Here is a 24,898-nt window from a genome sequence, read left to right on the forward strand (position 1 = left end):
TATTAGTGTTGTGGTCAATATACCTTATTATTTATAAGAACAAGTTGGTGGAGGTTTTTTTAATTAAATAAGCACTTAAAAAAAAAAAAAGCAAAACAGTTTAGCAAAAGAAAGACCAAGACCACAAACCAAAAAGCAGACAATAACAAAACAATAAGTCATCACACCTCTGCAGATTGCCACGGTCAGTATTTTGGGTTCTTGTGTGTGGTTTTTTTTAAAAGTAAAGAATATATTGTGACTCATCAGAAAAAATGCAAATTAAAATCACAATAAGATACCAGTACACGTCTACCGAAATGACTAACATGAAAAAGACTGACAATGCCAAGTGTTTTGAGGATACAGAGCAACTGAAACTCATAGCTCCTGGTGGAAGTGTGAACTATTTCATCTCCTTTGGAATAACTCTTTGGCAATATCTTCTCAAGATGCCTCCCCTCGAGCCTACCTGATGACTAGGAATTCCATTCTTAGGTTTGTTCTCAAGAGAAATAAATACACATTTGTGCCAAAAGATATTTTCATAGCAGTATTATTCATAACAGAGCCTAACCAGAAACAACCTAAATGTCCAGAAGAACAGATATATAAACTGTGGTATCTGTATATAGTGGAATCCTATATGACATTAAAAAGAACAAATACTCTTACATGAATCTTCTGGTTATTTATATTTATCAACCCTAAGCCTCAGTAGCTTAAAACAATAATCATTTCTTTGTTCTGGATCCTGCAGTTTAGCCAAGAACTACTTTTCACATGCTGAATAATCCTCTGTTATATGGACCATGGCTTCGCTCCAGAACCCTAAGGGTCTGAGAGAAGGCTCTGCCCTTGGGGCTTTTGGAGACTTTACACTGTTTGCTTATCTCCCATGGATATTTCTAGTATTATAGGATATGCTGGGTCACACGTCCCAAGTGTTTTCCCCATAGTGAGGACCTATTGCAGAGCCTCTTTAGCTCTGGACTCCACTTAAACAATAAAGTCATCCAATACATGAGCTGGAGCAGTAATCAGTAACTGCCTCCAAAGTCCCTATTGGCCACCAGCACTATGCCTCTTTTTAGTGGTAGGATGTCCACGGTATGATAATTTGTCCTTTAACCATGTAGGGCTCCTAGACAGTGTATTAAAAAGCAGAGACATCACTTGGCCGACAAAGGTCAGTCTAGTCAAAGCTGTTTTTTCCAGTAGTCGTGCACAGATGTGAGAGTTGGACCATAAAGAAAGCTGAGCGCCAGAGAACTGATGCTCTTGAATCATGTTGGAGAAGACTCTTGAGAGTCCCTTGGACAGCAAGGAGATCAAACCAGTCAATCCTAAAGAAAATCAATCCTGAATATCCATTCAGAAGGACTGATGTTGAAGCTGAAGCTCCAATCCTTTGGCCACCTGATGTGAAGAACTGACTCACTGGAAAAGACTTGATGCTGGGAAAGATTGAAAGCAGGAGGAGAAGGGGATGACAGAGGATGCGATGGTTGGATGGCATCACCGACTCAATGGACATGAGTATGAGCAAACTCCGGGAGATAGTGTAGGACAGGGAAGCTGGCATGCTGCAGTTTATGGGGTCACAGATTCGGAGATGACTTAGTGACTAAATGACAACCATAGAAGGAATGTCCCGGCATGCCTCAGCTCAGCTGGCATTTAAATCTTAACTAATACGATAGGTTCCTGAATTTCTGTGGGGAACGTGGTCATGACTTTTGATCTGCTTTCCTGGCATGGATTGGAAAGAATGCATTGGCCATGTTATTAGCTTCTTACAATCAGAGCTATGGAGACTATTCTAGTAAACATACCATACTTTATGATATAATGGCTGCAACTAGGGCTGTCATGTGACCATTATCAATCACTGTGCTTCGTTTACTTTTTGTAGGAGCAGGTGGGGGTGGATTGGGAAGCACTGTGTCCTTTAAGTTTCTGAGGGTAGGCTTAACCTTTGCAATTCTACCAGGGATGTGGTACTGCTTCTGACATCTTGACCAGTGGGATAACTGAAGAGACTTCAACTCAGTCCTTTCCCTAATGGCTTTTGTTTCACCAGTTTCACCAATCTGAGCGTTCTGCTACTTGCTGAGTACATCCATCCCAATTTGCATTCAGGGGCTGGGAAGTCGCCACAGACTCATTTGAACCCATTGGACTCCAAGAGGGAACAGCGCCTCATGACTTACGGGAGCTTAGTTCCCCAACCAGAAATCGGACCTGGGCCCCGGGCTGTGAGAGTACAGAGCCCTAACCACCAGACCATCAGGGACTTCCCCGGGATGTTTAATCTTGAGTCAAGAGAGGGTACAATAAACACTTTGGCTGCCTTGTATTCCTCCTCTCCCGCAGTCCCAGCCCCACACCCCCGAGGTCTCCTCCCATGTGTTTGCCCTGTTCCTACCAATACATATCAGTCAGACCTGTGGCATTCTGGCAAGTTATTTCCTCCAGTAGCAGTAACTCTATACTTTTTCTACTCAGGCAATGCTGAGACCTGACCCAATTATTGGTCTAAGAGACGAGGCTGGCAAACCCTAGCTCCAGGGACCAGCTGCCCATTTTTGTATAGAGTTTTACTTCAATATAGACACACCCATTTGCTTGTTGTCTATGGCTGTTGTTGTACTTTAAGTAGCACAAAAGCAGAAATGAGTAGTTGCGACAGACACCACGTAGCCCACAAACCTAAAATATTTGCTCTCTTGCCCTTAAAGCATTTGCTGACTCTTGTCTACAGGCAGAGAGAGGAGGTGGGGTGGATCTTAAAGTGATGGGTGACTGTTCTCCTCTAGCAGGGGAGGGGCATTCTGCAGGCCTGGAGTGCTCAGGGAAGCAGGGAGTGTAGGATTCACCCATCTAAACACCTCCATTCCAGGACTCAGAGCCCCAATCTCTCCTTACTGGCTGCAGCCATGCATGGTCTCTCTTGTAGCTCTACCACCTTTATACCAAACCCTGGGGCTGATTATCAAAGCTATGGTTATTAGCTATGATTATTAGTCAAAGCTATGGTTTTTCCAGTAGTCATGTATGGATGTGAGAGTTGGACTATAAAGAAAGCTGAGCACCAAAGATTTGATGCTTTTGAACTGTGGTGTTGGAGAAGACTCTGGAGAGTCCCTTGGACAGCAAGGCGATCCAACCAGTCCATCCTAAAGGGGATCAGTCCTGAGTATTCACTGGAAGGACTGATGCCGAAGCTGAAACTCCAAGACTTTGGCCACCTCAGGCGAAGAGTTGACTCATTTGAAAAGACCCTGATGCTGGGAAAGATTGAAGGTGGGAGGAGAAGGGGACAACAGAGGATGAGATTGTTGGATGGCATCACTGGCTCAATGGACATGAGTCTGAGTAGGCTCTAGGAGTTGGTGATGGACAGGGAGGCCTGGCGTGCTGCAGTCCATGGGGTCGCAAAGAGTCGGACACAACAGAGCGACTGAATTGAACTGAACTGAGGCTGATTATCAGCATAGTCTGCCCTTGGGCCCCAAGAGATGAGGACCATTTCAAATGCTTTGATGGGGGGTCTCTTGTCTCCCATGGCCTGCCCTGAGTCGAGCCTGTGATTCTCTTTCTTCAAAACTTCCAGGGAAGTGAACAGAAGTCAGTCAGCGCCAAATCCTCATCGTTATCATCTGCGTGTGCTTAGTCATTCAGTCGTGTCCGACTCTTTGCGACCCCATGGACTGCAGTCTGCCAGGCTCCTCTGTCCATGGAATTCTCCAGGCAAGAGTACTGGAGAGGGTTGCCATGCCTTCCTCCAGGGGATCTTCCCAACCCAGGGATTGAACCCAGTTCTTCCACATTGCAGGTGGATTCTTTACTGACTGAGCCATCAGGGATAGCCCTGTATTTTTCTGTACCTCTCCCAGGTCTACCTCCTACATCTGGATCTTGGTCAGCAGGAGGCTGCAGCCTACAGGGAACTCATCATCTCCCTAGTCACTGCCAGTGTCAGGCCCCATAGTCATCTCACTGGTGAGGGAGCCATTTTCAGAAGCCTTTCTGCCATTTCTGGTGCCAACTTTCTTAGTTTTTTTTTTCCCCCAAAAGCAACCTGAGACATGGGTGTGTATGTAAGTGGTTTACTTGGGAGGTGGTTCTGGAAGCATGGATAGTGGGGAATGAGGGAAAGGAAAAGAAAGGAAAAAGCCGGTGGAGGGGGAAATTTCCCGGTGGTCCAGTGGCCAAGACTTGGCACTTCCAATGCTGAGAGCCTGGGTTTGAGCCCTGGTCAGAGAACTAGATCTCGCATGCCCCAACTAAGCACTGCAGCTTTGCCTTTCCCACTGAGCCTACCGAAACACAAGCACCATGAGGGTAGGTCTTTGCTTCTTGTATTCACTGCAGTCTCCCGGCACCTTGAAAGTTCCCAGCACATCATAGGTCCTGGACAAGTATTTGTTAAAATTCACTGGGGCTTGAATTTCCTTGACCTGAGCATTCGCCCCAATCCTCAACTTCACCCCCACCCCTTCCCAGCTCCCACGTCACTGCCCCACATCCCTTGACAATCAGTCTGGCGTGTGAACCAGGCCACCGGCCAGTTGCTAGGATGGAGAAGTTGGCAGTTCTGTAACTCGGTCTCACTTTATCAACCACAAAAGTAGCAACAGCTGACATTGATTATCGTCTGCCAAACACAGTTCCAAATGCTTTACAAGGTTTATAGCATCAAATCTTTACGACACACCTCCAAGGTGGGCACTATTATTGCCTCTATTTCACAGATAAGAAACTGAGGCGACGAACCTTTACGTCACATGCTTGAGGTCACACCCTTAGGAAGTGGTGGGGCGCCAGGATATTCACGCCGATGACCCAGGTCATATTGCTTGCTCGATAACCCAGAAAGGGGAAGTGCCTCGCCCAGGGCTACAGCCGCGTGACAGCTCTTCAGAGGAGGCTAGGGCACCTGTTTCCTTCTGTGTCCCTCCTCGGTCTTTGTTGTTGCTTAGATTTTCTCAGTCTTAGGTAAAACGTGCTATATAAATGCAACTTCAAAACCAGTTCCCTGACTTTCCTTTCCCCTGAGATCACCAGCTCATCTAAGTTCATTCTAGAAATAATTTGGAGCTGGGAGCTGGACACAGGGGACCCAGGTCTCCCAGTTTGACCACCAGTTCTCACCACTGAACCCCAGAACAGAGAGTATCTTGCTTCACAGTTTACCAAATTGTGACGTGAATTCAAGCATCTTTGAAAGTGTTAGTAACACAGTCGTGTCTGACTCTGCAACCCCATGGACTGTACCCCGTCAGGCTCCTCTGTCCATGGACTTCTCCAGGCAAGAATACTGGAGTGGGTTGCCATTCCCTTCTCCAGGGGATCTTCCTGACCCAGGGATTGGACCCAGATCTCCCACACTGAAAGCAGATTCTTTACCGTCTGGGCCACCAAGGAAGCCCTTTAGGGAATTGAAAATTAGGGACTCTCTCCCTTCCCTGTTCACTTGAAACTATCACAGCATTGTTAATCAGCTATACCCTGATACAAAATAAAAAGTTTTTAAGAAAAGAAAAAGAAAATTAGGGACTCCCTGGAGGTCCAGTGCTTAAGACTCTGGTTGGAGGACTAAGATCCTGCATGCTGCACAGCTAAGAAAATATACATAAAAATCAATCAATCAATAAACTGTCTTATCTCATAAACAATTTTTTAAAGGAAAATTAGTGAGCGTGGAACTTTCCCATTCACAAAACCATCTCATTGTCTTTGATCCTTGTTCCTTCATTCAGTTTTCGTAAAATTTAGTTTCTGAGCTTAGTCCAGTGACATTGTATTTTAAAGTTAGCTCTACTGTGTCCCAAAAGGCCTGCATCTAATTTCCCCCCTAGCATCAGGCTATGTCTTTCTGCCAGCTGTCTCATGGGCAGGTTCCTCCCCTGGGGGTGGTGTGAAGGGGAGGCCAGGCCAAGCTCTCACCACCTACAGATTCGACTCTGTGACACAGGCTCCATCAGAGAGGTCTGGGACCTCCATCTGCTGTCTCTGTGCCCCTTCGTTTCCATTGCTGTGAGGTGGGGGGAAATGGACTTGGGATGCCTTGAGATCCTGGGAACTTGATCTTAAAAATCCAAACTCACTCTACTCTCAGAGAAGTGCGGAGAGTCCCTTGCTGGCAAAAAAAGGTCCCAGATCTCCTGTGATCGCCCAAATACAGAAGCAAGCATGGCTGGCCATCCTTCCAGAATATATCCGGAGTCCGGTCGCCCCCCTGGTCCCAGCCATCACTTGTCTGGATTATTGTAGCAGCCTCCTCACTAGTCTCCCTCTTCGTTCTGCCTTTGTCTAACACAGTTTATTCTCCACATTGAAAGCAGCCACAAGGATCCTTTTAAAACCCACACAGGATCTTGTCATCCTCCAAGTGGCTTCTGTCTCACTTACAGTAAAAAACCGTGTCCTTGCAGGGTCTACAGTTTGTACCTCTGGCCTCATCTCACTCTGCCCTCCGCTACCTGCTTCAACCACAATGGTTTCCTCACTGCTTCTCGTGTACACAAAGCAAGTTCTTGCCTCAGGGCCCTTGCACTCACTGTTTCCTCTCTCTGAACATGCTTCTTCCAAAACTTCTTTCTCACATGCTCTATCCCAGTATCAGCTCCTGGGACAGACTTCTGACCGCCACCCTGCCACGCCATCTAAAATATACCTCCCACCATTCAATCCCTTTGCTCCGCTTTACTTTCCTTCATAACACTTATTGCTATCAGTTATTACATTACATATGGATTTTTCCTATTTTTTTCACTTTTGTATCCTCAGTGCTGGCTCATATTAGACACTCAATAAATATTTGTTGATACAGGTCATAATAGTCATCATCAAAAAAATCTACAAACAGTAAATGCTGGAGAGAGTGTGGAGAAAAGGGAACCCTCCTCACTATTGGTAGGAATGTTAATTGGTCCAGCCATTGCAGAGAACAGTATGAAGGGTCCTTAAAAAACTAGAACCACCATATGACCCAACAATCCCACTCCTCAGCACTGCTCAGAGAAAACCATAAATCAAAAAGATACATGCACCCCAATGTTCACCGCAGCACTATTTAAAGTAGCGAGAACATGGGAGCAGAGGAATGGATAAAGATATGGTACATATATGTAATGGAATATTACTCAGCCATAAAAAACAAAGTATTGCCATCTGCAGCAACATGGATGAGCCTACAGATTGTCATACTGAGTGCGGTAAGTCAGACCCAGATAAACAAATATCATGATACTGCATAATATGTGGAATCCAAAAAAAAAATGAGTACAAAAGAACTTACTTACAAAATAGAAGTAGGGTCATAGACACAGAAAGAAAACATGGTTACCAGGGGTCGGGGTGGAATAAATTGGGAGATTGGGATTGACATATACACAGTACTATATATGAAATTACTAGTAGTAAGAACCTGTTGTATAGTGTAGGGAACTCAATACTTTGTAATAGCCTATATGGGAAAAAAATCTAAAAAAAAAATACTCAATACTTTGTAATAGCCTATATGGGAAAAAAATCTAAAAAAAAAATAGAGAGAGGATATGCATATCTGTATAACTGAATCACTTCGCTATACACCTGAAACTAACACAGCATTGTAAATCAACTATATACCAATAAAAATTACAAGAATAACATTGTGAACAAATTTTTGTTGTATTAAAAATGAATTTTTGTTTAGCTCAATAATGCTATAGAAACTCTGAGTACTAATTTTTCAGCATTAAGAAGGAAGTGAAAATGATGGTTGGTTGTGAGAGTATGTATTTTTTTAGAAATTAAGTTTATTCATCTTGGAAACTTTTGTTTTGAAATCATTTCAGACATACAGAAAAGCTGCAAAAATAGTAGAATCATTCCCATAAATCCTTCACCAACAGTCCCTAAATGTTAACATTTTACCACATTTCCTTCATCACTTTCTCTCTGAATATGTACAAATGATTCTTAAATTTATTTTTGAATGGATATTGTCTAAAGATGGTACAAAATAAACAGGGAAACATAAATCTCCCTGTTTGTCCATCACAGTACTTCTTTCCAGCCTACCTGCTACCAGCTTCTTGTCTTTTCTGTTAGAAATATCCTGTTCGTTTACAAACATGTGCAACTGCGTGTGCATTTATATAGCATAAATGTCATCCACACACATGCACTTCTTCATGCAAAACATACTATACGCAGTGTTCTGCAATTCACTTTTTTCATGCAGCAATATCTTCTGAAGGTCATTCCATATCTTCTGAAAGTGTGCCTGGATCTTTCTATTTTCCATCATATGCCTGTATCAGAACTTATTAAGTATTAATAGTTTCCTGTTGGTGGAAATTTAGGTTGTTTCCAATCTTCTGCTATGACAGACAGTGCTGTAATGAATATCCTTTTATATCATCATTTTGTAATATCACCTGTAGGACAAATGACTAGAAGTGAAATTGCTGAATAAAGAGTTTTTTGCATTTTAAATGTTGATAGATATTATCACATTACTTTTCATGAAAGATGTACCAGTATATATCCTTACAACTTATGAAAATGTTTTTCTATACCCTTAATAACACATCAAAAACTTTTTTGTTTTGTTTTATCAACTGGTTAACTTAAAATGATATCTCATTATAGCTTTATTTTTCATTTCTTTTATCATAATTGAAGATAAGCATTCTTCATGTATTTAAAAGCCATTTTATTTCTCACAAGTTGTCTATTCATAAATGACACCAATTTCTCACATGTATTACCAGTTTTTCATTGATCTATAGGAACTCATGATATATTAATGAAAAGGAAATTAGTTTATTTTCTATGCTATGTGAATATTTTTTCATAGTTTTTTACCTTTTGATTTATCAATGGTGACTTTTCTTTTTTTTTTTTTTGCCATTCAGTTGTTTTATTTTTTTCTTTAAAAAAATGTCTATCTACTGGACCATCTCAATCTTTTCTTTTGTGGCTTCTAACGCTTTGTGATATGACTGGAAAGGCCTTGAATGCTCCAAGGTTATTTTTTAAATTACCCAATAATTTCTTTTGGCATTTGTTCAAACATACACAAAAGTAGAGAGAAAAAAGGAACCAGCGGTACTCTCAACAACTTCAACAGCAATCAGAACAAGGTAGAGTGGGTTCCCTCATGGCTCAGAAGGTAGAGAATCCGCCTGCAATGCAGGAGAACTGGGTTTGATCCCTGGTTTGGGAAGATCCCCTGAAGGAGGGCATGCAACCACTCCAGTATTCTTGCCTGGAAAATCCCATGGACAGAGGAGCCTGGTGGGCTACAGTCCATGGGGTCCCTAAGAATCAGACATGACTGAGTGACTAACACGTTCACCTTCAGTCTCATTTCAGCTATGCCCCAACCATTGCTCCATCCTTTGACTATTTTGAAGCAAATTGCAAACAACATATAGTTGTATGAATTTTTTTATGTTTAAAATTTAAAAAATATAAATGGTATATTTGTCAGTTCAGTTCAGTCGCTCAGTCGTGTCCGACTCATTGCGAGAGGTGCAAAATATAACAGTGGTGAAATTCCAGATATTTTTGATTTCCCACTCACTTTCAGTATATTAAACAATTACCTGATCAGTTCTTTTTTTCTATTTAAACGTTTTTATTGGAGTATAGTTGATTTACAATGCTGTGTAAGTTTCAGATGTACAGCAAAATGATTTATACATACACATATATTCACTCTTTATTTAGATTCTTTTCCCATATAAGCCATTACAGAGTAATGAGTAGAGTTTCCTGTGCTCCACAACAATTTCTTATTAGTTATCTATTCTACCTTTTAAAAAATAATTTAAAAAATAATTTTATTTATTTATTTGGCTGTGTTGGGTCTTCATTGCTTTGAGGACTTTTCTCTAGTTGCAGCAAGTGGGGGTTACTCTCTAGTTGCGATGCATGGGCTTCTCATTGCAGTGGCTTCTTTTTTGGAGCACAGGCTCTAGAGCATTTGGGCTTCAGTAGTTGCGGTCCATGGGCTCAGTAGTTTAGGTTCCTGGACTTTAGAGCACAAGATCAGTAGTTGTGGCTCACACACTTGGTTGCTCCAAGGAACGTGGGATCTTCCCAGACCAGGGATTGAACCTGTTTCTCCTGCATTGACAGGCGAATTCTTTACCACTGAGCCAGCAGGGAAGGCCCTAGTATAAAGTAGTATGTATATGTCAACCCCAGTCTCCCAATTTATCCCTTCCCACCTCATCTATTGGTAACCGTAAGTTTGTTTCTACATCCCTGTGACTCTACTTCTGTTTTGTAAAAAAAGTTCATTTGTACCCTTTAAAAAAAAAAGATTTCCACATATAAGAAATATCATATGTTATTTGTCTTTCTGTATTAAACAGCATGGAACACGCCATCAATTTGCATGTCATCCTTGTGCAAGGGCCATGCTAATCTTCTCCGTATCGTTCCAACTTTAGTATATGTATTGCTGAAGTGAGCACTTAAATGCTTACATTTTTTTTTAAAGCCAGAATGCTTTATTTATTTATTTTTGGCTGCCCTGGGTCTTCGTTGCTTTGTTCGAGCTTTCTCTAGTTGTGGTGAGCTGGGGCTACTCTTTGCTGTGGTTCGAGGGTTTCTCTTTGCAGTGGCTTCTCTTGTTGCAGGGCACGGGCTTCAGTAGTTGTAGCACACGGGCTTAGTTGCTCTGCACATGTGGAATCTTCTACACCAGTGATCAAACCTGTGTCCTCTGCATTAACAGGCAGATTTTTAAGCACTTAGCCACCAGGGAAGTCCATGCCTGAACTTTTGATCTGGAATTCTTTTATTTTTATTTTTTTTGGAATTCTTTTAGAGTTAGAGCTCCAACTTTGTTTTTGGCAGATACTTAGGCCATTCTTCTCACAGTTTATTGACTAAACCATCTTTCTCTACTAATTTGAAATGCCATCTTTTTTATACAATAAATTCCCGTATAAAGTGAGTCTATTCCATTCTATTCTTTATTTGTCCCCATAAGTTCATCCATTTATATTCATGCTCCAGTACTGCACAATTGCACTCATCTCACATGCTAGTAAAATAATGCTCAAAATTCTCCAAGCCAGGCTTCAGCAATATGTGAACCGTGAGCTTCCAGATGTTCAGGCTGGTTTTAGAAAAGGCAGAGGAACCAGAGATCAAATTGTCAACATCTGCTGGATCATTGAAAAAGCAAGAGAGTTTCAGGAAAACATCTATTTCTACTTTATTGACTATGCCAAAGCCTTTGACTATGTGGATCACAATAAACTGTGGAAAATTCTGAAAGAGATGGGAATACCAGACCACCTGACCTGCCTCTTGAGAAACCTATATGCAGGTCAGGAAGCAACAGTTAGAATTGGACATGGAACAACAGACTGGTTCCAAATAGGAAAAGAAATACATCAAGGCTGTATATTGTCACCCTGCTTATTAACCTGCATGCAGAGTGCATCATGAGAAATGCTGGGCTGGAAGAAACACAAGCTGGAATCAAGATTGCCGGGAAAAATATCAATAACCTCAGATATGCAGATGATACCACCCTTATGGCAGATAGTGAAGATGAACTAAAGAGCCTCTTGATGAAAGTGAAAGAGGAGACTGAAAAAGTTGGCTTAAAGCACAACGTTCAGAAAACCATGATCATGGCATCCAGTCCTATAACTTCATGGGAAATAGATGGGGAGACAGTGGAAACAGTGGCTGACTTAATTTTTTGGGCTTCAAAATCACTGCAGATGGTGATTGCTGCCATGAAATTAAAAGACGCTTATTCCTTGGAAGGAAAGTTATGACCAACCTAGACAGCATATTAAAGAGCAGAGACATTACTTTGCCAACAAAGGTCCGTCTCGTCAAGGCTATGGTTTTTCCAGTGGTCATGTATGGACGTCAGAGTTGGACTATAAAGAAAGCTGAGCGCCAAAGAATTGATGCTTTTGAACTGTGGTGTTGGAGAAGACTCTTGAGAGTCCCTTGGACTGCAAGGAGATCCAACCAGTCCACCCTAAAGGAGATCAGTCCTGGGTGTTCATTGGAAGGACTGATGCTGAAGCTGAAACTCCAGTACTTTGGCCACCTGATGCGAAGAGCTGACTCATTTGAAAAGACCCTGATGCTGGGAAAGATTGAGGGTAGGAGGAGAAGGGGACAACAGAGGATGAGATGGTTGGATGGCATCACCGACTCAATGGACATGAGTCTGGGTGAACTCCAGGAGTTGGTGATGGACAGGGAGGCCTGGCATGCTGCGGTTCATGGGGTCGCAAAGAGTTGGACACGACTGAGCGACTGAACTGAACTGAACCATGCAGTTCTAATGGATGCAGTTCAACAGTATATTCTGGTATTAGGTTAGACTATTTTCTAAAGGATACTTTGGGTGTGGGCCTCTCCTGGATTTCCAAGACATGGTCTGAGGGTGAGGATCTGAGGTAAGGCATGGTGTATACACTTGGCTTTAGCCGTAACTGTGCTCTTGAACACTCTGGTTGGGATAAGTTGAGGCATCCTTCTGGCAACCAGAGGCTCAGGTCCAAGTTCTGACTTTGCCATTGAGAACTGGGTGACCTTACTTTTCTGAGCCTCTGATTACAGGGGTCTCTCCACCAGCTCCAGCTTTCTTCACTTCCAAGATTTGAGGACTAGGGTGCCTCAGGAGTACCAAGCAAGATTGTGAAAGGATAACCAGTTGGTCACTGCGACAGGAAGTCCCATAGATTAGCACAGGAGATTGGCTCGCCAGGGAACGGAAAGAGTGGTTAAGCAAGAAGCAAGACTGTTAACAGTTCCAGAGCTCGCGGTCTCCTGGGGGCAGTTTTTGCCTCATTACCGGGCCCAGGAGGTACGGGGCTGCGTGCATGACTGGAAGCCTCTGAGAGGTGGGAGCTACCCCGGAGTTGCAATGCTTCTTTTCTTTGGTGGTGTGAGGTTGGGGGAGGGAGCTGTGGTCCCCACCCAGCTTCTGGAACAAGGTGCAAAGGGCTGAGCCTTTTCTCATGAATCTGGAGCTCTCTGCAGCGAGTGGAAGGCATTTGGGCAGGAGACTTGGATAGATTATCTACCCTTAAATGGTCATGTGACCCTGGACGAGTCACCTGGCTTCTCAGAGCCTTGGTTTCTCTTTGAGGTTAGTGGGGGCAAGAGAGAGGATAAATATACTAGGGGGTCTCTTGGATCTGCTGACTTGGACAACTTGAGTTCTGTGACTATCGCTGTTACTTGTAGTTACTGAAGGAGGTGGAGTGAAGCGCAGACCCAGGTCCTCACCCCTTTGAAGAGAGGACGATGGAACTGGCGGAGGCCCTGAGGCACCCACAGGTGCCCTGTTGCAATTCTGCCCCAGTCCCCACAGCACCCTCTTACGAGGCTCTCCACTTCCTGAGGGAAAGCCTGTGGTCTCTGCTCCCTGAACCGAATCCTACAACGGGGAGCTGCCTTCTGGGAGGATTCATTAGCCCTCAGGTCTAGCCTCAAACTTTATTCGGTTTCTCGGGTGAGGTGGGGAGAGGGCGCAGTGCTGGGTGTGTGTGTGTGCACGCGCATGTGCTCCTGGGCAGGATGGTGTTTCCCACGGTTACAGGTGTGAGGCCGTGATTACCAGCGAGGGGAATGTGGGGACTTCCCTGGTGGTCCAGTGGTTAGGACTCTGCGCTTCCTCTGTTGGGGGGCCTGGGTTCCATTCCCGGTCAAGGAACTAAGATCCCACGGGCCCTGCAGTGCAGCCGAAAGAAAAAGAAAAGAAGGGGGGATGTGGCGGAGGAGGGGGCGCTGATGGAGGGGTGCCCCTGCTGGCTGACTCTCAGGGTTTTGCTCCGAGTGACTCTGAGTGGGCAAGGACCTTTATGCACACCAGAGGTTGTGACAGGGTCGTGTCTGACTGTGAGGGAGGTGTGTGTGTGCATGCATATGCCTGTGTGTACGTACAGGTACACACGTCTGAGAACTGACTGAAGGATGTCCCCATTGTTTCTGAGTGGCCATCCCTGGCCTAGCTGGGGAGCAGACTGTTTTTCGGGCACTGTTCTCAGCTGTGAGGGGGATCTCCCTGTCCCATACTGATGGTGACAGGTACGTTGAGGTGGTGCTGGCCCCAGGGCGCCTGCTGCCTTTCAGCCCCGGGACTCCTGACAGGCAGCGAGGGGGCCGCTGAGTGCCGTCTGGGGAGAGAAGACTCGATGGGCTCAGAGGGTTGACGCTGAGGTCTGAGGCATAGTGGGGACTGGTGAGGTGTCCAGTAGGCACCACTTTCTTATGCAGTGTCAGGGGACTGATGGGAATGGGGTGCAGCTTGACTAGGAACCCCGCCCCAGCCCCCAGAGGGTGCCAAGAGCATCCCACGTCCTGCGATGTGGCCACAGGAACTCCATTTCAGGATTGTGGCTCCCTTCACTTGTGGGAGCCTGACATCCTCAGTGACGTGGCACCCACATCACAGCAGACTCTCCTCCCCAGGGCTTCAGTTCTAGAAGCTTCCACAGCAAGTATCTTATCTTTCTGCCTTATGTGTGTTATCTCCATCAACGGAAGTACACATGGAACTTGAGTTTCTAAGTCTGACAGCCAGAGCAAAGCCTCCCCCTCTGCCCTGTTTCAAAGCCCTGGCTCATCACGGCTTCTCCGTCTGACATCTGTGATCCACAGAAGCATCTCCTGCCCACCAAGGAGGTGCTTCTCCAAGAAGTGGTCTTGGGGCAAGTCTGTCCTGTGACAAACCCAGAGAGTGGTATCTGGGACCAGATTTGCTTCTGATGTCATGGCTTGGGCTGATGGTCTCTGCCTTTCGGAGCCTCCCTCTCTTAGTTTTCTCATCTGTTGAGTGGGTATAAAATCATATCTGTACAATATCTGACTTTTATGAGACTCAAATGGAATTTCACCCGCATCCATGCTATCACCACCAATGTCATGGGCTACTTTTATCCAGTGGTTATCCAGCTATGCCGTATTCGGGACATAGCTCTGAGTGTTTTACATTGATTATATATTCAACAAATATTTGCTGAGTGCTGACTGTATGCGAGGCACTGTTCTAGGCATTTGAGATAGAGCAGAGAACAAAAGAGTCTTCTATTCAGTAAGAGGAGGTGCAAATTTTACAAAATAAATGAATCAAAGACTATTCTGGGAAGGTGACAAACGCTGAGAGAAAGTAAAGCTAGGGAAATTCCCTGGTGGTCCAGAAGTTAAGAATCCAAGGTTCCACTGCAGGGGACATGGGTTCAATCCCTGGCTAGGGAACTAAGATCCTGCAAGCCATGTAGTGAGGCCAAAATAAGTTAATTAAAAAAAACAATAAAGTAAAGCTGAAACAGGAGCTGGGCTCTGCTAGGAATAGGAAGTGGTGTTTCCAGTTCAATTGTCTTATTTCATCTTCACGGCAACCCTGTGTGGTAGATACTAGTCTAATGCCCCAGTGAGGAGAATAAGGCACAGAGATGTTATGTGACTTTCCCGCGGCCACATAGCTTGTGAGTGGCAGGGCTCAAAGAGGCAGAGTCTGCCTGACTCTAGAGCAGTGGGACTGGAAATAACTGCCTCTCTTGGCCTCTTTTTCCACATTTATGGGTCAAGAGAGGGGGATGGACCCTCTTCTGGTACTGATGCTCAGTGAGTGTTTCTTTGATTACAACACACAAGGCCCAAGGCCCAGCCCATTGGAAGGTCGTCGGGTCATGGAGGAAGGAGACCCCCTCTTAGGGGGACGGTGAGTGAGGATGGATGGTGACTTCCAGGTGTGGACAGATGCAGCCCAAGGAGGGGTGTGTATCTCGTCATTGTCTCCAGGGAGAGCTTGGAGGGTGATGTGGCTGTGGAGATACTGATACTAGCGGAAAGACAGTTGGATTTGCGGATGAAAATGTAGATGAAATTCTTTATTCTAACTCCTGGAATCTCATTCTTGGTTTGGTTTTTCCTCCTCTGGTTTTTATTTTTATTTTTTTGCCCTGCCCTTCAGCTTGAGAGATTTCAGATCTTCAACCAGAGACTGAATCTGGGCTTTCAACAGGGAAAGTGCAAAGTCCTAACCACTGGTTGTTGTCCATTCGCTCATTTGTGTCTAACTCTTTGCAGTCCTAAGGACTTCCCTGTCCTTCACTATCTTCTGGAGTTTACTCAAATTCGTGTCCATTGAGTCGATGATGTTAGCCAACCATCTCATCCTCCGTCATTCACTTCTCTTCATGCCCTCAATTTTCCCCAGCATCAGGGTCTTTCCAATGGGTTAGCTCTTCACATCAAGTAGCCAAAGTGTTGGAGCTTCAACTTCAGCAGCAGTCCTTCCAATGAATACTCAGGGTTGATTTCCTTTAGGATTGACTGGTTTGATTTCCTTGAAGTCCAAGGAACTCTCAAGTGTCTTCTCCAGCATCACAATTCAAAAGCTAGCCTCTGGACAACAGGCAATTCCCATCTCTCTTGCTGTTTATTAAGAAAACTTTCAAATCTACGAAAGTTGAACAAATAGTACAATGAAAGCTATTGGACAGATGGCTCACAATTTGCCCCATTTACTCTCTCCCCCCACCCACACACACTTGTTTCCTTTTAATTTGCTTATGTATTTAGGCAGAGCCATTTGAAAGTGAAATGCAGACATTATATATACTTCAGCATGGATTCCTTAAAGACAGAGATTCTTCTACATGATCACACCTAAGAAATTTCACATTGCTCAGTGAATATCTGATATAAAGTCCATATTCAAATTTCCCCGGTTGCCTGCAAAATATCCTTTATTTGTACTGTTTTTTTTTTTGAAGGAGAATCCAATTAACAATCACATTCTATATTTAGGTGTCATTTATTTTTATTCTCTTTCTCTCTGTTTTCTTTTTGGCTGCTCCGTATGGCTTGTGGGATCTTAGTTCCCTGACCAGAGATCGAACCTAGGCCCTTGGAAATGAGAATGCAGAGTCCTAACCACTGGATTGCCAGTGAATTCCCTATTTTTATTCTCTTGGATATAGAACAGTCCCCCTGTCTTGTTTTTTGTTTTACAGTATCAGTATTATTTGAGCCTACTAGTTGTCTGGTAGAACATCCCACATTCTGAGGGACAGTGTGAATCAGAAGAGGAAACAGTGAGTAACTGAGGGCCCAATGCATGCCCAGAACAAGGCTGGGCAGCATGAGGGGATCCAGGGTTAAGTCTGATCTCTTCTGTCCTGGAACTCACTGCTAAATTATGTCACCTCCCCCAGGAAGTCCTCCCTGATAGACACTGCTGAGGGAGTTGCTCCTTTTGCAGTGCTCTTGGCACTTGCACAGCACTTTGCAGCTCTTGGCACTTTGCAGCTCTTGGCGCACAGGTTTGCTGCCCCTTCCACACCGTGCTGTAATTAATCTTGTGTCTTCTTCTGCATGAAGCTGTGTGAGTACCTCCAAGGGAGACCAGGAGTTAGTCCATGCCTATATACGTAAAGGGCCAGGGGCTCCACTTGGGTATGTAGGTTGTGTCCTGCACAAAGGTGCCTGATCAAAGCTGGGGGAGAGGTGACTAGACTCCAGCCAACAGTCCACTTGCCAGCCCTTGGGCCCTGGCCCTGGGCTGCATCTGCCGGGAGGAAGGAACCCTTTTCCTAATTTGCCTAATGGAGCCACACACACCACGGCAGGCTCGCTTCCCACTCTGCCTACATTCAGTTGGTGCTCAGTAAACAGTGGTCACTGAAATGCATGCTAGATCTGGGAAGAGATGTGCTGGTGACTGTTCTATGGGGGAGGAAACTCTGATTTGTAACTTTTGCTGATTCCCATGGTAGAAATACTCCCACAGCAGCTGATCTCAAGCTGCTGAGTTGGGAAGAGAGACTCACAACTGGTTTTCTGCAAGTCCCTAAGATGTGACTCCAGTGTACCACTGCAGTTTGACATCTGTAATCTTTTTTATAAAAAAACAATTTGTTTATTATTTATTTATTTAATGTTTGGTTGTGCTGAGTCTTTCCTTGCTGCCTGCAGACTTTCTCTAGTTGTGGTGAGCGGGGGCTCCTCTCTAGTTTCGGTGCTCAGCCTTCTTTTTGCGGTAGCTTCTCTTGCTGTGGAGCACGGGCTCTAGGGCACGAGCTTCAGTAGTTGTGGTGTGTGGGCTCTGTTGCTCCGTGACATGTAGGATCGTGCTGGACCAGGGATCGAACCTGTGTCCTCTGCGTTGGCAGGTGAATTCCTATTCAACGTACCACCAGGGAAGTCCCTTACATCTGTAATCTCAAAACGGCATCTGCAGCAGACTTTGAAGTCCCTGTGAAAGAGAGAGAGACAGACAGACAGACAGAAACAGAGAGAAATGGAGAGAAACCAGGTGGAGAGAAAGGGAAGAGAAAAAGGAAAGAGAGAAAGGTGATAACTGATGGGGAGCCAGTGAGAGGCAGAGACTCGACTTCACTTAAAAGTTTGGGGCCTCCTCAAGAGTGAGCAATTGCTCCATTCAGCTCCTGTGCAACCTATGTGAAGGAACTTGCTTAAGGGGAACCTAGACCAGCGGCCCCAGACTCCTGCCGTGAGCCACTTACTCCTGAGGCAGAGCCTCCAGATCCTTCTATTCAGCTTGTCTGTGACCTCTGACCCCAACAAAGAGCCCAGAGTGGGTGTGGGGTTCCACTGCCCTGGTCCCTTCACACATGCTGTTCAATTGCTGCCCCTTTAGAGCTTGACTCTAAAGTCAAGCTTGACTTTAGAGCTTGACTAAATCCTACCAGCCCCCTTTAGAGCTTGACTCAAGTTTCACCGCCTGCACGAAGCTGCCTATGTCCACGTCAATCCCCTCCCCTCAATACAGCTTTATGTGCCAGTGACTTACTCCCCCACAGGCCCCCTCCCTCCCACCAGCATAGGACCTGACTCTTCTCCTTCCAGACTCCAGCCTCCTTCTCTCCTACCTTGAGGCCTCACCTGGACAAATCCTTATCCATCAAAATCCTTATCAACTGACTTACCTGACCTTCAGTGACAGATGAAAGTACCCCAATGAATGAATTGGACAACACTTACTTGAGCATCTACTACTTACTAGGGAGGGACTTCTCAGGTGGTGCTAGCGGTAAAGAGCCTGTCTGCCAATGCAGGAGACCTAAGAGACCCAGGTTTGATCCCTGGGGGAAGATCCCCTGGAGGAGGGCATGGCTACCCACTCGGACTTGACTGAAGCGACTTAGCACTGATGAATATGCTGGGGAGCTAGGAGCAGTGTGGACAGAGGCACAGAGTAACTTAACATTCATATGTGTGAGCCCAGAACATCATCAGGTCACATAAAGTATGTGTTTGAAGTATGGAGGGGGGCTTCAGGGAGGATCTCAGAGGAGGTGGCCTCTAAGGTGAGGGAGGAAGAGGTATCAGCTAGGCAAGGGGGTGGGGGAATCGGGGAGGTCTGCGGCAAAAGAAGGAAGCATGGGGGAGAATCTAGAATTCCAGGAACGGTGGGTAGTTCAGAAAGGTTGACATGGACCATGATGGGATGTGGAAGTGAGGGGGCGAAGGATGGGCACATCTTGAAAGGCCATAAGAGCCATGTGGGGAGCTACTGATTCCTTGGTGCATATGTCAAAGGGGTGGAGAGATGTTGTTGAGGAGGAGAAAGAGGCTGGGGGCCAGCTGAGGCTGGGAGAGTGGGGAGAGGAGGGTGGAGGAGTCCCTCCAGGAAGGTGAGAGATGAGGAGAGGAGCTGGAGGAGCAGGAGGAGGGATGGCTCAGCTGCTCCTGGTCCTTCAGACAGCGACATCCTGGACCGCCCTGTGTAACCGCCCCCAAATCAAAAAATAGAACCTAGAAAGGCTGCAGAAGACTTCTCACTCAACTTGAGTAGAGAATTGAAGGAGAAGAGGGTGTGTGGATAGCTCCGGGAAGGGCATTCCAGCCCGAGGGACCAGGAGGGGCAAAGGCCCTGAGTGGGATGTGTTGGAGGCCGCAGGTCGGGGGTGTGGATTCTGAGGTCCGAGAGGCCAGCACAGATCAGATCAGGCCGGGATCCTCCATCGGCCACAGTGGATTTTCTCCAGGGGTGATGGGGAGTCGTGGGAGAGTTTGGAGCAGGGAGTGAGCATGTTCAGCAGCCCAGTGTCCCCTCACCGCTCTGTCCCCAAGGCCAAAGCACCATGGAGAGTGGACTCAGAGTGACCCGGAAAGGACGGAAGCTAGGCTCCAGCCGCCGGCGGCAGATGCGAGAGCCAGCTGATGGCCAGGATGCGCCGGTGGCCCCCGAGCCAGAGTCCTGGTCCTCCCAGTCCGCTGAAGAACTGCAGAGCTTCTTCCAGGACTGTGGAGCTGAGGAGAGGGGCTTTGTCACTCGAGAGGATCTGGCGGTGAGTCCGAGGCCCCATCCCATCCCCTGAATCCCTTTGCTTCTGCCTTCTGAGACTCCCCTTCCCAAGAAGGCAGACCTTTCCTGCTCTTTTCCCTTTCTCTCATCTCAAATTTGCTTTTAGGAAAGGCTAGGGATTTATTTATACTAAGGTGGGAATGACTGATAAGGTCTTCTGTGTTACCCTCTTCCAGAAACACTTGCATTTTAATAAAGGAAAGGTTTTAAGTTAAATAAAGAAATTATAGATGGTATAATTTTAAGCCCATTGAGTAGGGAAGTTTATCTTGGGGAGCAGTCAGGGCCCTGGGAATAAAACCCTGTTAATGTCTGCAAACTTCAGTGAAACAGATCAGCCAATGTTGTACATGCCAATAAGGGATCTTGGGCTGTGGCCTAGACTGAGATTGGCTGATTTTTTTGTTTGTTTTTTCTTCATTTTCTACAAAGGGTCCTATGTGAGTTGATGGCATCTCACTGGACCTGCTGTCTCCTCCTGATTTTGCTCCATGTTCTTCCATGCTGCTCATGTTCTTTCTCCATCAAAACTGACCCTTCCTATCTATATTCTACCCTCAGAGCCACAAAAAAGTACAAATGGCTGATGTTAAAATATAATTTTCAAAATGGTAAAGAAAAAAGACTTTTGAGTAAATATAAAATCAATACTTATCAAAGATCTAGCTAATTCATTATCATTATTATTATCAATCAGTGAGGGACTCAGTATGATGTTATGACAGGCTCAAGGAGCATTTGAGAAGCTGCAAGTATTTATAGGCAATTTGGGCTTCCCTTGTAGCTCAGTCGGTAAAGAATCTGCCTGCAATGCAGGAGACCTGGGTTCGATTCCTGGGTTGGGAAATTCCCCTGGAGAAGGAAATGGCAACCCACTCCAGTGTTCTTGCCTGGGGAATCCTCATGGACAGAGGAGCCTGGCAGTCCATGGGGTCACAAGAGTTGGACATGACTTAGGGACTAAACCACCACCATCATAGGCAATTTGACAGAAGAGTGTTAGGATAAGTTTGCTGAGTTCATTTTTGAAAATGACTAATGTCCAACAGGCCACAAATCCTTGGGGTTGTCTGTACTACTAGACAAAACTTATTTTCAACTCTCCTGGACAAAATCTACAAGTTAACAAGTAACTTCAATATGTTGGACTTCTCAGGAAAGGTAAACAATGAGATGAACTAAGTGCATTCCTCTTGTCTAGACAAGGCTTGGGTAGTCTTTACTCCTATATAATATTGAAAGGATGTGCTGTGTACCTTTTCACCTTATTTCCAAGTGTCCAGTAATTTCCTGTGATCATAAATAATCTCCAAGGTTTACTCTTGGCATAAAAAAGGCTGATCTCATTCGGTTTGGCTTGATCACTTCTGTAGGTGTAGTGAGGGTGCAAATAAAGCAGGTGGGTCTCCTTGATTGGGCTCTGCAAGTCTGAAATTTTGAAGTACTGAGCCATTTTTAGCTTCTCTCCAGAAGTTTTCATATGGAAGCTTAAGTTGAAATTTTAAAACCTCTGAAATTGACTTTTCTATCTAGAGTGACCTTCTGTCCCAGTTTGCCTGCACTGGAGGGTCACCTGGGATGTGGGACTTTCAGTGTTAAAACTGGGAAAGTCTTGGGCAAACTTAAACCAGCTGGCTTCCTTACTTCTATGGAAACCAAGCATAAGACTCTCTCCACTAGTTTTCACCTACACATGTGAGGGACTTCTCTTTTGAGGTTCTCAATTTTTCTAAGGGCCCTCTCCTACCCTAAAGTAACCATTAGCATTACCCGTTTTCAGGCCAGTTTTGCAGGCATTGTGTTCATGAACGCTCCTTACAGTGGACTTGTCACACCTGATTAAATGAGAATCAACCTTTAAATCAACATCTGGTTAAACAGTTGATCTATCCAACTGTACCCCAGTAAAAGGAAGGACAGATTCTTACGGAACCTTTGTAAATAACTATATTGCCAAAGAAAGGAAGGAGATTCAGGGAAAGTATTGGTTTCTGAATCAGGAAGGGATCAGTGAGATACAGATACCACTTAAAATATTAAATTTCAGTTTGAAAGTGAAGTGAAAGTATCTGACTCTTTGCGACCCCATGGACTATAGCCTGCCAGGCTCCTCGGTCCACGGGGATTCTCCATGCAAGAATACTGGAGTGGGTAGTCATTCCCCTCTCCAGGGGATCTTCCTGACCCAGGAATCGAACCCAGGTCTCCTGCATTGCAGGCAGATTCTTTAATATCTAAGTCACCGGGGAAGCCCAAATTTCAGTTTACAAAAGCATAATCTCCTAAACTGACAATTAGAGATAGCTCAAGAAGCCAGAGAGAGGACTTTCTCATAATAGCCATAAAAGTAAAACAATAAATACTACTACTGGGACTTTCTTGGTGGTCCGGTGGTTAAGAATCCACCTTGCAATGCAGGGGATGCAGGTTCGATCCCTGGTTGGGGAATTAGATCCCACATGCCAAAGGGCAACTAAGCCAGAGTGTCGCAACTTCTGAGCCTGTATAGCATAACCTGAGAGTCCATGTGCCGCAATAAAAGATCCCGCACGCCGTAACTAAGATCCAACCCAGCCAAATGAACAAAATAATAATAATAATCATACCAACTGTATTCCCAACAAATAACCGTAACTCAATTTTCTTCAACCATTGATTTAGTTCCATGTGATTAATTCTTGATCCACTGGATCTTGGGTAAGCTGGCTGCTTCTGGACTGAAAAGAGTTCTAGCAACTGTAATCCACTGGCTCAGTCTGAAGGTCAGCTATTGTCAGCTTAGAACCTTATCTCCAAGCGAAGCAGCAGTAGTTAATAGAACCTGGTACATACAGGCTGTTTAAGGCTTTGACGCTGCACTTTGTGGAAGACACGAATTGAGCTGGTTTGTAACCAAGCCTTCAGGGTAGTTTGGAAAGGGAAGGAAAGCAGAAATGTGTTTAGTAATGAGACTGAAAGCCTGTGGCTTGTGTTTTTTTTTTGTGTGTGTGTGTGTGTGTGTGCATTTTTTTATTGGCGTAGAGTTGCTTTACCTTGTTATATTAGTTTCTGCTATACAACATCGTGAATCAGTCAATGTATACATACATCCCCTCCCTTTTGGGCTTCCCTCCCACCCCCCATTCCACCCTTCTAGGACATCACAGAGCACCAAGTTGGGCTCCCTGTGCTACATAGCAGCTTCCCGCTAGCTTTTTACAGTAACATAATAGTGTCAGAATGGAAGACAGTAACATGTTCTGTTGGCATACAGTATATAACTATTTCATGAAGTTTGATCAGTATTTCCCCTAAAGAACATAGTCTGCATAGCAAAGACATTGAGAAATCTCTAGGGCCTTTCCCTAAAGCATACAATTTATGAAATATTTATATAAAGGCTTTTTACCTATGTAAACTTAGCCTAGGAAAGGCTGGATATCTCTTCTGATCTAACAGTTCTTCCCATGATGCTCTTATAATAGTGATGAGGTATTTAACAAATAAAGAGAATGATATCTTGACATTTCTACTTTTTCTTCTAAATTTAGAATCTGATATTGGAAAGGCAAACCCAAAGAAATATCAGAGAAGGTAGGGCACTAGATTAAGATACAATCGTGAGATCCTGAGAAATAGTACTTGGTTTCCTATTTAATCAGTGACAATAAAGCATTTTGAGATAAACAGAAGAAGGCAACACTTCTGCTGTTTAGTCTCTAAGTTGTATCTGACTATTTGTGACCCCCTGGACTGCAGCCCGCCAGATTCCTCTGTCCATGGGATTTCCCAGCCGAGAATACTGGCGTGGGCTGCCGTATCTTTCTGCAGGGCATCTCCTACATTGGCAGGAGGATTCTTTACAGCTGGGCCACAAGGGAAGTCCAACTCTACAAGAAGGCAATATTATTGAAAGGTTATTTAGCTCTTTTATATGGGACGTGGCTTTGCTTTCTGTTTTTATGAAAATTAGAACACAATTGAGCCAAAACAAAGCAGAGAAAATTATTCTGCTGAGACATGGAAGCAGTTATCTGGGCAACGTACACAGAAGACTAGTAATAACCCTCTTTTAACCCTTGCCTGGAGCTCTAAGACCAGTTTATCATTTTAATAGAGATGGAGTCAAATTCTAGTTTTGCATGAATATAACATGTGGCAGTCAAAGTTTCACAAGTTTTATTTCTTTATGTATAAACCCATCAAAACTGAGCCAAATTTGTCAAAATGTTAGCATAAACTTTATAGCCTATTTTCAGACTCAGGTATTATAAAATCAAGGCAAATAAGATTCCCTCTCAACAAACCCTCTACAATCCCCCATATCCATTCAGATTTTGCCAGATACTTTAAACAGAACCACTTCCTTTATCTCCTGGAGAGCAAAAACATATCCCATTTTCCTTGCAGACACAGTTGTTTTTCTGTCACTCCTGTTTCTAGTATCAAGTAAAACACTGTAGTGATTATAACTTTTAACAAAGTAATCAGCTTTTATTTCCCAGAAAAAAAATTGATGGGCAAATAATTGAGAACTGTCTTGGACAGAACTTTAGTAAACTAGCAAAGCTCACAAAAACACATAACACAACTTTCTATAGTCACACATAT

General features: G+C 44.6%; 1 protein-coding gene and 1 non-coding gene across 5 annotated transcripts in view; one reads left to right on the forward strand and one right to left on the reverse strand.

The window, feature by feature from the left end:
* Window positions 1–10,353: 10,353 nt before the first annotated feature.
* LOC122430180 lies at window positions 10,354–10,460 on the reverse strand. The gene has a single exon (XR_006266260.1). It is a non-coding gene; the product is annotated as a U6 spliceosomal RNA (small nuclear RNA).
* A 2,310-nt stretch (window positions 10,461–12,770) lies between these two features.
* The window catches only part of RAB44 (RAB44, member RAS oncogene family), a 37,944-nt gene continuing 25,816 nt past the window's right edge, over window positions 12,771–24,898 (forward strand). For 2 of the 4 annotated variants that reach the window (XM_043450679.1, XM_043450683.1), the window contains exons 1-2: window positions 12,771–12,832; window positions 20,074–20,291. In XM_043450679.1, the coding sequence (XP_043306614.1) occupies window positions 20,085–20,291 (207 nt within the window). In that variant the 5' untranslated portion in view covers window positions 12,771–12,832; window positions 20,074–20,084. Of the gene's footprint in view, window positions 12,870–20,073; window positions 20,292–24,898 lie in introns of all 4 variants that reach the window. The other 2 variants (XM_043450680.1, XM_043450681.1) reach the window with 2 other exon arrangements.

Source organism: Cervus canadensis, chromosome 28, assembly GCF_019320065.1.
Source record: "Cervus canadensis isolate Bull #8, Minnesota chromosome 28, ASM1932006v1, whole genome shotgun sequence".
Lineage (NCBI taxonomy): Eukaryota > Metazoa > Chordata > Mammalia > Artiodactyla > Cervidae > Cervus > Cervus canadensis.